The 13816-nt window shown below is 42.1% G+C and overlaps 2 protein-coding genes across 3 annotated transcripts; one reads left to right on the top strand and one right to left on the bottom strand.

Annotated features, from left to right (window-relative positions):
- Window positions 1-880: 880 nt before the first annotated feature.
- Window positions 881-5945, bottom strand: c3h6orf89 (chromosome 3 C6orf89 homolog). The gene is made up of 8 exons (XM_041033241.1): window positions 5812-5945; window positions 4849-5122; window positions 4131-4296; window positions 3857-4005; window positions 3423-3574; window positions 3077-3212; window positions 2613-2736; window positions 881-2405 (listed from the first exon to the last, which is right to left on the bottom strand). Exons 2-8 carry the CDS (start codon window positions 5035-5037, stop codon window positions 2323-2325), a joined length of 999 nt encoding a protein of 332 aa, XP_040889175.1. The 5' UTR covers window positions 5038-5122; window positions 5812-5945; the 3' UTR covers window positions 881-2322.
- A 1139-nt stretch (window positions 5946-7084) lies between these two features.
- Window positions 7085-13190, top strand: nfs1 (NFS1 cysteine desulfurase). 2 transcript variants are annotated; one of them, XM_041034448.1, is made up of 14 exons: window positions 7085-7166; window positions 7270-7442; window positions 8439-8515; window positions 8639-8755; window positions 9033-9116; window positions 9576-9728; window positions 9874-9967; window positions 10169-10303; window positions 10739-10896; window positions 10980-11085; window positions 11235-11316; window positions 11682-11765; window positions 12101-12190; window positions 12527-13190. In XM_041034448.1, exons 2-14 carry the CDS (start codon window positions 7337-7339, stop codon window positions 12588-12590), a joined length of 1350 nt encoding a protein of 449 aa, XP_040890382.1. In that variant the 5' UTR covers window positions 7085-7166; window positions 7270-7336; the 3' UTR covers window positions 12591-13190. The 2 variants fall into 2 exon arrangements, with proteins under 2 accessions (XP_040890382.1, XP_040890381.1); XM_041034447.1 differs by having other exon boundaries at window positions 7103-7442.
- The last annotated feature ends 626 nt before the right edge of the window (window positions 13191-13816 follow it).

Below are 13816 nucleotides of genomic sequence, written 5' to 3'. Positions count from 1 at the left end.
GTATTCCAGTTTTACAGATCTTCTCAATTAAAGCATCAAAAACTTACCTGAGGACTCGTTTGAGTTCAGCTGCATTCTTACAAGGGCAGAAACAGGTCATTTAAATGACTCTGAACGTGGCGTGGTTGTTGGTGCCAGAGGTCAGAGGGGAATGAGCCAGGTTGGTTCAACGGTTCAGGCTCCTGGTGGTGGGGTAATGGTGTGGGCCAACTGAGCATCGTTTAAGCACCATAGCCGACCTGAGTATTGTTGCTGACCGTGTCCATCTCTCCATCTCTTTATGACCACAGTGTACCCATCTTCTGAGGGCTGCTTCCAGTAGGATAAAGCGCCATGCCGCGCAGCTCAAATCAACCCAAACTGGTTTCTCGAACAGGACAATGAGTTTACTGTGCTCCGATGGTCTCCGCAGTCACCGGATCTCAATCCAATCGAGCACCTTTGGGATGTGGTGGAGCGGAAGATGCACATCATGGATGTACAGCCGACGAATCTGAAAAAGGGGGTCCAACCCGTTTCTAGCAAGGTGTACCTAATAAAGTGGCCGGTGAGTGTAACGTCTTACAAACCATTTATTAAATGTTCCTTAGAAATGCTAAATAGGGGGACTGAACACCTGCCGTGCTCCCTCCTTCCAACCAGGTCAGCGCCTGTTCTCGTTAAAATGAACCAAACTACATTTTCAACCATTCGTACTTATCGCACTTCAAATCAATCAATCAATCACAGTCACACAGATGGAAGCAAATACATGACAAGCTTTTATTTTCTCATAAAACTATGACATTTCTATGCAAAGCGAACATTTTCAAAGATTCACCCCCTGATTTTGGATGTTTGGAAATTTGGGGATCACTGAAACAAGATGAGGGAGTGCGTCTTTTAAAACACAGAAATTTAAATTTGACAGGCATTTACTTTGGCAAACTGATTTCATATTAGTCAGACTTTTTTTTTTAGGAAATCCCAATCATGCACAAAATAAATCCTCTACGTCTTCAAGGAAAAATCTCAGAATCTGCTGGAGATGATTTGATGTTAACTCCTGTCTGCACTGTGTACTGATAAACACAAGAGATAATCAAAAGTATAATAATATTACAATACATCATTATTATTAGAATTAATGGCTTGAACATATATACATACAATCGTAACAATAAATAACAACAATGAAATTAGAGAAGCAGCTTTGTCCATAAAATCTCAAAAATCAAAATTAAAAACAATATCTGAAGCTGATAAACGACATGTAAATATTTTCTGTCTGATGCTGTATGGTAAAGTTTGAGCTGTAACTGGTCATTAAAGGGTCAGTTCACCCAAATTACAAAAAGTGGTATTATTTCAGTCAGACAGTTTTGGTTTTATTGGTCCACGTTTTGAGAAACGTGTCTCTGCCTCCATTTAAAGAGTTTTCATTTCCAATTAAAACTGTTAAAGGTGTTTTCACCATTTTTAAATCCAGTCTCAATTTAACATTATACAGTATTTAAGTAAGAAGAGCTAAAGTTTTAACATAACTTAGGCCTTTAACATAACTCCAGGCCTAAGAAACAGGCCTGGTTATTAATGTAGAGAAAATAACCAGTTTTAGTGTGTTCTGGATTCCACCAGAGATAACCGAGATTAAATTTAGTTGTTTGTCATGTGGGTGAAATGGCCCTTTAACATGGAGGAAAGTGCTGGATAAAGGGCAGAAGGTCAAGATGTAGGTGTGTCTCAGAACTTCAGCAGGCAGTGAACATCCATGCACGTGTAATAGGAACTGGATGACCAGGCTCAAAGATGGCTCCCACTCAGTATGTTAAAAAAGAAAAGTGTTGTGTGTGGTGATTGAGACGTCTGGAACCAGGCTAATGCCAATTCACCCAACAGTGTTTCACTACCCTCTGAAACAGAGACACACCTAAGGATTTCATGAGCAGTATTATTTTTAAATTGTTAGAGTTCTGCTTGAAGCTATGGCACAAATACATCCAGAACATCTGAGAGCTGTTAGCGCGGAAAGTTTAGAGACTGATGATGTTGTGCCGTTATACACAAGGATAAAGTCATTAGTGAAACCTCTGACCTCCACCCTTAAAACCTGTAGGAAATCATTCTTTTCCAAACTGAAGTCATGTGTGCAGTGGCTTTGAGTTCTCTGAGGACACTGGGAGGCGGGCATCAGAGAAAAGATGGGAGGGTAATAAGGCATCAGGGCCACAAAAAAAGGCCGACAAGCTCCAAAACACCTCAGTAGGAAGTCAAACATTCACCGCTGATCTGCACGTTCACAGTCCTGAACTCTGTCCTCCTTCGCTTCGCCCCACCTGAACGTTAAAAGGCCGATCCGTCACAGATGATGTTCTGGCCTCGGCCGGGAAACAACTCCATCTGCCAGTACCGAGGGTCAGCGTACACTGCACAGGTCAAAGGTCAGAGGGAAAAAGTGTCAGCTTAGTGCGCAGACCGGACGGCTTCAGCAGCAACAAGAAACATTCAAATGTTTTGATTTTTGGGATCAGTTCCCAAAAATCAGTTCACCAGACCAGAGTTTATTTGTCCTGTCTCAAGTTGTTATTTTGTCAATGTGTTTGTGGATAAAAAGCAGAAGCAGCAGGTGTTACCCATGTCTCCAGGTGTCAGCCACAGGTTGAAGGAGCTGCAGTGTTTCTGACAGCGATGAACGGGCAGAACTCGAACTGTTGGCAGCCCTTCACCCACCACCAGCCAGCCCAGCACCCCGACACCCTGTGACACAGACAAAGGCTCCAACTTACAAAGGCTGAGGGTAAGTTTGTGGTGAACGATGACAGAGGGCTACAAAACACCACAGATGGTTTACACTAAAATATACTCAAACCAATTAAAACGATCAAACTGCACTTTAACCTTAATTTCCACACCAGCAGTCTAATATGGGACTTTCAACATCTACATATCACATTACATCTGACAATTGGCCTGAATTTAAACAGTCACTGCTTTTAACTGCAGTTGTAGACTTCCTGTAGATTTCCTGGTTTAGTTTGGTTTGGCTGACTTTGTGAGATCTGTGACAAGTACCTGAGTGGAGCTCGGCTGAACTCACCTTGCTCTGGGAGTTTGTGCTGTGGGTGACCAGGCAGCGCTGCAGAATGGTCCCAGCACTGTCCAGCAGGGGGCAGAGCTCAGCCTTCGGGAAAAGCCACCTCAGCACCTTCTCCCTGGTCCCAGAGCTGAACCTCCTATAGAAACAACAGAACACACACACACTGTCAGTCAGCAGCAGCAGCAGTCATCAAATACCACTGTGTCCACTTGGCGCATGTACCGAGGTTTTAAGGATACAGAGGTTATTTATCAGATAAAACAGTGCTAAATATTAACCACATTAATCTACATTATGTGCAGTTTGCCATTCTGAAAACTGTTTATAATTCAACAAAGCTGTGTACCAAAGCAGGGTGAAGTTGGCGGGTCCTTGAGGGAGCCCCAGGTTGTGGTTCTGCAAACCATCGTCTTCCTCCAGCAGAATGGACATGGACCCTGAATGGGCCAAGTAGAGCTCCTCAAGCTGCTGCCGCTGGACGCTGAGGGACTCCCCACCCTGCAGAGACCAGGATGAACAAACAGAAACCAGTGTGAACAAACAGGGAATTGTTGGATGGCGGACATAATCACGTGTTACTGCGCAGCACTTCCCATACCATGTAACTGTTGTGTGGTAACAGTGCAAAAAAACATTAAGCTGTTTTAAATTAGTTCACTTTCTGATTCGGGATAAATGTAGGATAAATTTATTTATGTAATTTTTTTTTTTTTTTAAAGAAACTGTTTAAAGAGCATGCACCCATGGGCATGACATGGGGAGACTGTGTTGACTTCTGACCTTCAACAGGACAAGCTGTGGCCCCCGTCGCAGAGTCACAGTCCCTCTAAGGCTCTCTGGGACTTCCAGCACTGAAGAGATCTCTGCACAGCCTGAGCAGTTGACCAGACTCTGCCGGAGGGATCCGGCACTCCACCATTCATGGAAACCTGTAACATACACACACATTCACTACTATCAGACTGCAAGTCTTATCATCAGACTTATCATCTTATCATTAAACTTGTGTGTGTATGAGAGAGAAAGACACAGTAAAGAGTGATCATGTTTGGACCTTGCAGGTTGTACTTCTTGGCGATGGGCAGGGACAGAAGGCGGACGTGGCTCAGGGGGGATGACCAGTTGTAACAGCCCAGGTTGACCAGACCCAGCTGGGGGGCATTCTGTGGGTAGGTGAAGGCCAGCACCACCACCAGCAGGAAACCTACTGCCACCACAAACTGCAAAGACAACAAGGGTATTACCATCACTGAGAGCTGTCTCCTTCTTCAGAGCACACAAGCTTTATGCTCACTCTATATACACTCTGTGACAACTAAATGATTTATTATTTATCCTCCTGTCCATATTGGCCATGACACGATTGCTTCTGAGAAAGATTTTGAGTCTAATATGAAATTTCTTGCGTCTTAGTCACATTAAGTGGATGTCTCCCAAAATTACTGTCTTTTTAGTACAAATTCCAGCACTGTTTTCTTGCTGAGCTGCAGTTGACAAAGAGAGAATTTCCACAGTGAAAACACAAGAAAGAACTTTGTACCAAAGCTTGACAAGAGTTCTCTAGTGGTAAAGGGTTATTACTGTCTGACAAACACTGAAAAAAAGAAATTAACTAATAACAATAACAAAACGGAAAAAAGCAACCAAATCCTCACATTAAAGAGGCAGCAAGCTGCATACGTTAAATGCTTTTACGTGGTAAGACTCTTTGGTGAATAATATTTTCTGTCAAGGTTTCAGAACAGTGTGATATTTGCATTAGCAGGCCTGACCTTGATGGTGGCTCTTAGAATGGGGAACTGGGGAGGCTCTCTCCTGGGCTCGTTGGTCTCCAGGACCTGCTTAATAAACCTCTCGATCTCCCTCTCCGACATGCCGTAGCGGTAGCCCGACTGGCGGAGGATGTCGATGCTCTCGGACAGTTTGTCGTAGATACATGGCTCACTCATTGTTGTTCCCATGGCGGCAGCTGTAACGGCGGCTTTTTGGTCAAATACGTTGATCTTCAGCTGCTGTCTAGGAGCATGGTGTCACTTGTGAAGACATCTAAGATATTAACAAAAGTTTTAGGCACTCTAGATGTTTAGGTTCTTGTCAGGAAGGTGTCTGATCGGCCCCACATTCATTCTGCAGCAGAACAACGAGCCCAAACATACAGCCTGAGTTGCTGTTTGGCGATGGGCAAGATGTCAAAATGTCATTTGTTGTCACAGTGCCAGTGATGTAACGTCCTGTTTTCATGTGGGACACAGCAACAGTCGGCAGAGGCACATGCCACTAAAGAGTCAACATAAGCCACTGGGGGCTGGTTTATAACAGTGGAACCGTCTTCAAGCGTCATAGGCCGGAGACACAGCTTAAAGAATTCAATTATGATTCTATAACGAGGGTGGCACACTACCGGTATGCCGGTGGACAACGGTAAACTGGAAGTGTCACTGGCCGGTAAAACGACATTTCGGCGTCACGGACCGGTTACGTGACTAAAAACTAATTACAGTATAAACAGTGAGATGACACGACGCTAACTAAAGCGGCCATTAGATTATATCGATTGGTATATTTAAGGTGTAGTCACAGCAAAATATATGATATAGCGAAGGCAAAAACCAAGAGCCGTGGCGTCTAACGTTCGGAAAACAGCCCACTGACAGGTTAGCCTGGTTAGTCTTTGCTAGCCTTAGTGAACAACTTACATCGAGACACAACTTCCAGAAACAAACTGAAAACCTCACCTCAAAGTGAGACCCACCGCCGTAGTGGAGAGTCTCTCATTTCTCACGTTACGCTCTAAAATAAATGTATTTTTAAGTAGATAAACTCACTTAAATAACTAGCTACTGAGCATGGCTGCCACAGACGGTCTTCTTCTTCCTTTGTGTGTGTTTTTTGGTGATTTTGACGCTACTGGGCGTATTACTGCCCCCCACAGGATGAAAATGTAAATTACATCCATCGCAAATCATACTCTTGGTTCTTCCAGCCTTGTGTGTGGAGTGATTTGAAAATAATAAGACGCACCTTGAGCTCGCTGATAGTTGGGCGAAGTATTTTGCAAGTGAGGATTTACGATGAATACAGAACATTAGAAAAGCAGTGCAGGGATTCTAAATACTGAAAACCCACTCCTAGAAAGGGGCTAAAAACAGAAATACCTAGAACTCTATTTCTGATATCTTTAAACAGTACAAGTTTTGTAACTGAACCTCATGAAGAGGTTGAACACACGTTTCATAAACTCCGGCTTGTAGCCAATCAGATGACTGAGAAAAGCTTTGGTCCCGCCTTAAACAGAACCAAAACAACACCGATCAACCAATGAGGTCACAGTGTGCTCAGAGGAAGTCACACACCCTGTTTCCGTTTCTTGTGCAACCATGAAACGGCATCGACACCGAGCTGCGTCAAGTTGCAGAGTTAAGCTACAGAGAGGGTGAAACATCCTTCGTAAAACAAGTGAAGTAAAATGCTTTTGTTTTTAACACTGTTTTTAACAGAACTTGAAAAACGCGAGACAACACAAAATACAAAGTTGTAATAGATACTATATATGATGCCAAACAATTATACATTATACAAGAGAGGTTTTGAACCATACTAAATAGTAAAAAAGAAAAAAGGGGTGGACTACAATAACGTATAATAAAGAAGAATTAACAGGAGTAAACAGATAAGTAATAGTAAAAATGATTATGATGATATTTATTACTATTTCATTTCCTGGTTTGATGAAATTTATTTATAAAAGGTAGCCAAGTTTTGTTGAACCCTCCTGTTCTTTTTAAATGTGTGATCCAAGTGTTATCATGAACTACTTTTTAACATGTTTTTTACATTTTAAAGTTAATTACTCACATTTTGAGTATAAAGGTTGCATTTATGTTAAGTGTTTTACCAAAAAATCTCATCATATTTGTTGTACTTTTGAGTGAAACTTTCGTGGTCGTCGTTTAAAGATATTTTATTTTGAAAGTCGTGATCGGAAGTATCCGTTGTTACCATGCGTACATTGACACTGTCCGACTCTGCTGTGACCTGGATGTAACTGACAGGCGGCAGCGTTTCTCAAACCAAACCAAAGTTCACTCAGGTTAGATTTTTTTTTTTCTTAAATCGCGAATTATATTCTTCAGTTTGCTTTACAGAAACCACCCGGTTAAACTGCTTCAAACCGGTTTACACTGGTGTTTCAGTTGCGGTCCGCGTGTTGCCGTTACCGGTGGTTAGCGGGTTTCTAAGTGAAAGCAGCCCGCCGTCAAGATGCTTTCATCGGGCAGGACCGTCTCCTCCCGTCTGCTCAGGCCGGTCGGATGGCTCCCTCTTCGACTGGGTTCTGACGTGAGAGCCGCTAGCTCTCTGCAGAGAGGTAACAGCTGTCCGGAGCAAATTAGCCTGTTTATAAGCCTCAGAGCAGCTAGCATGAAGCTAATCCAAAAGTGACGCAGTTTAGTCAGGAGATAGGAAACTTCACAGCACACATGAACTGAGTGATGCAACGTTAAGTAATGACAGGTGTGAGATCAGAAAAATACAATAATGCTATAAAATCACTTAAAAATAACAAGCTCTCAAGAATGCTGATAAAAAAAAGATAATCGATATCCATTTTGATAATTGACGAAACAAGACATTTGCAGCCTACATATAGACATACAGCACTGTGTGGGCTCTAAAAATAAAGTGAGAATGCTTTCGAATATAATTCCATGAATAGTTTATGTTTATGTCTGTTTATCGATTAATATTGTACAAAGTGCAGGGACGAGGGAAAAAATAAATCAGTATTTGCTGTTGCCACTTTCCGCCTTTATAAAAGCACCAGTTTCCTCAGTGCACTTGCTCACAGTTTTTCAAAGCCCGAAGGCAATCGGTTACTTAACAACGAAGAAGCTGGATACAGATAGTGTTTAAGGTTTTTATTGCAGAAATGCATTATTATTATTATTTAGTGCTCTAGTGCACACAATGGAGAAACCAAGGCAAGATTGTAGTTTTTTATATTAAATGATGAAATTTGTAACAGTAAATCTACACTAATAGTGTGTGGTATCACACAGTAGGATGTGCATTTTCATGTTAGATCTGATAAAATACATCAAATATATGTGGAAAAGATGATAATGTTAATACATATGTAATACAAATATGTTTTGATGCCAACATGATAATAACGGTCTGTTTTCAGTACTTTACTACAGTTTTCTAGACTCAGCTCTACAGACTCAGTTGATGAGTGACTCACAAGTGCTGACCTGCCTGATACAGAAACCAGACTCATTGTTATAGTCCAGGATTGTACAGATCTGATTAAACCCTGAGTAAAACCAGCTGACTGTCTGCCTGCTGTTGTCCTGCACTGTAGAGCTGATAAAGAAACATGAACTGGAGAAGGATGAGCTACGCCCCCTCTACATGGACTTCCAGGCCACCACGCCCATGGTAACTTTATGTCATGGTTAAAGTCTTTACCAGCTGATGTCAGAGACAGTAGGAGAGTTATTTACTCTTATACTCACCTGTACTTACAGTTTAACGCGTGTGTGTGTGTATGTGTATGTATAGGACCCCCGCGTGCTGGACGCCATGTTACCCTACCAGGTGAATTACTATGGTAACCCTCACTCCAGGACACACGCATATGGCTGGGAGAGTGAGACCGCCATGGAGACCGCCAGGAAGGTAGAGAGCCACTTAGTCTGTTCAGAGAAAGAGAGAGAAAACATTTTAAAGAAAAGCATAAGTATAACTGAACTTATCATATTAAATTATTTTGTCTTCTGTCATTACAGTGCACAGTGTAATAATGTCAAAACCAGGTGTCTTGTCCTTAAAAATGCAGAATTATTATTTCTGTATTGTAATTGTTGTACAGCCAGCCCATTAAGTCTGAATTTAGAGAGACATTGACTGTGTGTTGTGTTGTGTTGTCTCGCTCTCTCTCTCTCTCTCTGAGCAGCAAGTGGCAGATCTGATTGGAGCTGATCCCAGAGAGATCATCTTCACCAGCGGAGCCACTGAGTCCAACAACATGGCCATCAAGGTGTCAGTGCCCCCCCCCCCCCTCATCTTCTTCATCACCTTTTCTCACCCTCCTCTCACTACTACCCCCTCCTTCTGTTTTTTTCTTATTGAAAACAGATCAAAAACAGAGTGAGAAAGCAAAAAGAACAGATGAGAACATAGTCTTGATACTGTGAAAACAAAAAAGAGCACAGAACATAACATGATAACAACACAATGTAAAAGCTGTAAGAAGAAATTAAGAACACATTAGGAACAGTGTGCGAACAAGAAAAAACATGCATTAGACCATGCACATGAAAATACACTGAAAACAGTATAGGAACAGAATGAGAGCAAGATTAGAATGAAAATGCAATAAGAATAAACTGAGAATACATATGAGAACACAGAACAGAACAGGAGTACAATGAGAGTGCAGACTTAGAACCCAGTTTGTATGAGGTCAGTAGTGACCCTGCCCCTTCATGTCCAACAGGGTGTGGCCAGGTTCTACCAGACCAAGAAGCGTCATGTGATCACCACACAGACCGAGCATAAATGTGTTCTGGACTCGTGTCGTGTTCTGGAGGCTGAAGGGTTCAACATCACGTACCTGCCAGTCCAGAAGAACGGACTGCTGGACCTGGAGGTACACACACAGAACATACAGATAGATAACAAAAAAGGAAGTACAGAGTGAACGCATACAGCATGTACAGAGAACATACAAAGTGTTCGGGTAACATGCAGAAGTCAATATATGTATTTAAAAAAAACTTTGTGTGTGCGCGTAGCTGCTGGAGGCCTCCATTCGTCCTGACACCTCTCTGGTGTCGGTGATGACTGTCAACAACGAGATTGGAGTCAAGCAGCCCATCAAGGAAATCGGTAACCATGACAACTCAAACATATTATTTATTCCTCATTATATTTTGTTTGATCTGTGTTTTAATGATTCACAAGAAATCAAATCACTGTGATCGTGTGCCTTCACCAGGTTTCTGATCTTTTCCACATGGGACCTCTGATCTGATTTGGTGTTCTGATCAAAACTATTGGTTCACTGAGCTTTACTCTTCCTGTCCCCAGGTAAGATTTGTCGTGCTAGAGGAGTCTTCCTCCACACCGACGCTGCTCAGGCTATCGGAAAGATTCCCATCAGCGTCAACGACTGGAAGGTTGACCTGATGTCCATCAGTGGTCACAAGATCTACGGACCCAAAGGTTAGCTCAGCCATTTGTATTTGTACCCTTAGCTGTTTGGTTGATGGGCAAAGCGAGCCGTTTTATTTAGCCCATTTTATGCCCAGATCATTACATACACAGTGGCAGTACAAAGTACTTCATACATTGTATAAAATTAGAAAAGGCAAGGCAAAGAAACCAACATAGTTAAAATGGAAGCGATGAAAGAAGTTTCAGATGTAGGAACTGAATGAAGTTCAAGTGTCGATTTAGGTGCGAGTGCTGGGTGAAATTGGGAAGACATTGAATTATCATTTGAAGAGTAAGGGGTGAAAGTAGCTGAAGTGTAAGTTACTTGAAACTTCATTTAAAGTGTAAGCTACAGTGAGTGTGATAATCCCACTCTGAGTGTGTGTGGCTTCTGAAAAACCCCGTCCTGACTGCAGCTTGTGTTGATTTATTTATTATCTACAGGTGTGGGGGCTCTGTACGTGCGTCGCCGGCCCCGGGTGCGTTTGGAGCCGCTGCAGAGCGGGGGTGGGCAGGAGAGGGGGCTGCGCTCCGGCACTGTCCCCACCCCGCTGGCTGTTGGGCTGGGAGCTGCCTGCAGCATCGCCCAGTGTGAGATGGAGGTAAAACAAAAGTACCTAAACATCCTGAGACTCAACAAATGCACCCAAACTTCCTGGGACTTAGCGTGTGTGTTCACTTGCAGTATGATCATCACAGAGTGTCCATGCTGGCTCAACGGCTTGTCCACAAGATCATGTCTGAGATTCCTGACGTCTTAATGAACGGAGATCCAGAGCAACGCTACCCTGGTACAAATACACACACAGAAGTGTAACTCTTGCACAAAAACACACCACTGACGTGTTTCAGTTTCATCCAACATAAACATGAAAGTCAGTAGAAGTCCTTCAACTCGTTGTTGGAGGTTTCCATTGGAACTCTGTGTGTTTTTTCTCAGGCTGTATCAACCTGTCCTTTGCCTATGTGGAGGGAGAGAGTCTGTTGATGGCACTGAAGGATGTCGCTCTGTCATCTGGCAGGTCAGATACAAACACACTTGTTAATATTGAAAATCTAAGGGCATGTCTGACGCTTTACTTGAAGCAAGTGCTCCTCATGAGTCAAACTGTTTCTATATATGTCAATTTAACTGTACCCTGTGCAGTTTTTGATTGATGAAATTGATGAAAACTGCGAGTTATTAGAAGGAAATGCATCAACATGTTTTCATGTTACATGTGTGTATCTTTCTTAGGATACACACAGTGTGTTTTGGTGACAAACACTGAATGTGAACATAATTTTGCTTTTACAAGTAAACTCAACAGGGTAGATTTAACTTAAATGGGCCAGATATTAGAGATTTGGCCTTTAAAGATGAACTTGTGTTTCTGTGTGTTTGCAGTGCATGTACATCAGCGTCTCTGGAGCCCTCATATGTCCTCAGAGCGATCGGAGCAGATGAAGACCTGGCTCACTCTTCCATCAGGTACAAACTGTTTAGTCATCTCAGTGAAATAACTTTTCTTCAGGACCAGAGTATAAATCATGATCCTGCTGATAGTTCTGATTCTGAACAAGATTAGGATCATTTGTTATTTAAGTTGTAAGAAAAACTGTTCAGAAAAAAAACCATCATCCTCATTCTAACAGATTCTGGTGGCTGGTTCTGTGTGTACACTGAAGTCACTGGAAGCATTTTGACACAAAACTGCATTTTTTACCACATTAACATTAATGTTTCTTAGTGACAGACTGAACAACAGCAGAGGCTCACAGACAGGAAGACATTTATATTAATGTAAACCTGTGTTTGTGTGTCAGATTTGGTATTGGCAGGTTCACCACAGAGGAAGAGGTGGACTACACAGCAGAGAAATGTATCCAACAGGTCCGCAGACTCAGAGAGATGAGGTGAGTTCAGCTGGATTCTATTCTAATTCTTGGTCTTATTTGGGTGGTTTTATTCATAATCTTCATCAGTACTAATAACACTGCACCCACTGAGTGAGTAGCTGAGATCTGTGAACTAAATCACTAAAAAGAAGCCTGACTGGTCAAGAAATACAAGTAGCCAAACAGGTTGGAAACAAATTTCCAGCTTATTTGAAAGAGAAAATAAAGGCAAACTTTAAAAATGACTAAGTGACTTCATAAATACCTGTCTGTCAAGTTAATGTTTGAAAATGGTAATATTGTTATAGTGAACACCCAGTCAACTGTCTCTGTGTCTGTCTGTCTCTCTGTCAGTCCTCTGTGGGAGATGGTTCAGGAAGGCATCGACCTGAAGAGCATCAAGTGGACGCAGCATTAGACTCCTCCCACTGTTTGTCTGCCTCGTAGCTGATGACAACGGTGATGATGATTATGATAGTTCCCTAACTCTGGGAATGAACCAGCTTTTTCTTCCTGCACACAAACACGCACAAACTTCCTGTCTGACTTGAAGTCTGTTTGTAGCTGTATTTCTGTGTCTCTGTAGATTCTCCTGTAGTTGCTCTGTCGGGAGATGTTGCTCAGAGAGTTGACCAACACGTGACAACCTCAGCTAATTCTAATCATTCTGTTGTTCATCAGTCAGCCTCTGTTTCCCAACAAGCTGCTTCTGTGTCTTGACTGAAATGTTTTGGAGGCTGTTACACTTGGGTCCTGGATCACAAACTCAGTTCCTCTTCGTATGACATTCTTTGGGTTACCTGACTTCACTGAGTCTGACGTCAGTGATCCTGATGATGCTATCATGAAGCTGGTTTTCATCTGGATCTGTTAGCTCAGAGTTTACTAATCCAGCTCTGAGCAAATTCATGTGAAAGAGGAGTTCTTGGTGTGATATGACATGAGATGATGATACCTATGTGTAAATTATGTTACTGAACACAGCTACAATAAAAAAGAGGCTGCAGTATGGAAAAAACATCCACGTTAACAGTAAGGCTTTCAATATTAAGCTTATAAATAAGTATGTGATTTATTATGTTGGCCTTTTTAAATGTGGCCAGTATTTTAAACATATTCAGCAGGAAGGCATCTGTTTTTTTTTTTTTTTTTTTATGATGAACAAACTATAATAATTATGTGATTCACCTAAACTAAAGTTGGGTTGTTTTTGCTGCCAAAACAGAGGGAAGTTGTGAGACGATCTATTTTTACAAAAACAGGTGTTTTTCTCTCTTCTGATCTATAAACATGTCCTTTTTGCCCCTTATTACTTTGTTGTTAACTGAGCCTGTTTGTCCCTGTTAGGATATAGCAATGACAACTCCATTGAGCTGATCGGGCTGTTTCTGGGGCCCGTTTCACTCCATTTGCAAGATGCAAGCTGCGGCTTGAGGTTATTTCCTCTCATGCTAATTTTGACATGTTTAAGTAGTCCCCACTGGAAACAACACATCATGCATGAGCTTATGAGGCTGCTGTATGACTTGTAAATTTATCTGCAATTTGTGAGTGGCAGTTATTTGTATGTGTTTGTCTTTGAGGAAGCAGTGGTATCAAATCAGTACTCCAGAGCAGGATTGCCCCGCAGAATGGGTTACCATG

Source organism: Toxotes jaculatrix, chromosome 3 (assembly GCF_017976425.1).
Source record: "Toxotes jaculatrix isolate fToxJac2 chromosome 3, fToxJac2.pri, whole genome shotgun sequence".
In the NCBI taxonomy this organism is placed as follows: domain Eukaryota; kingdom Metazoa; phylum Chordata; class Actinopteri; family Toxotidae; genus Toxotes; species Toxotes jaculatrix.
This window is presented reverse-complemented; position numbering and strand designations above follow the sequence as displayed.

What these genes read in the sequence shown, in the direction of transcription:
- c3h6orf89 (XM_041033241.1), bottom strand. Translation starts at nt 5,037, where the DNA reads ATGGGAACAACAATGAGTGAGCCATGTATCTACGACAAACTGTCCGAG. An exon ending in TTCTAAGAGCCACCATCAAG is followed by an intron (nt 4,297 to 4,848) that starts GTCAGGCCTGCT and finishes TTGTCTTTGCAG; the next exon opens with TTTGTGGTGGCAGTAGGTTT. An exon ending in CACAGCTTGTCCTGTTGAAG is followed by an intron (nt 3,575 to 3,856) that starts GTCAGAAGTCAA and finishes TGGTCTCTGCAG; the next exon opens with GGTGGGGAGTCCCTCAGCGT.
- nfs1 (XM_041034448.1), top strand. Translation starts at nt 7,337, where the DNA reads ATGCTTTCATCGGGCAGGACCGTCTCCTCCCGTCTGCTCAGGCCGGTC. An exon ending in TCCAGAGCAACGCTACCCTG is followed by an intron (nt 11,086 to 11,234) that starts GTACAAATACAC and finishes GTTTTTTCTCAG; the next exon opens with GCTGTATCAACCTGTCCTTT. An exon ending in GTCGCTCTGTCATCTGGCAG is followed by an intron (nt 11,317 to 11,681) that starts GTCAGATACAAA and finishes GTGTGTTTGCAG; the next exon opens with TGCATGTACATCAGCGTCTC.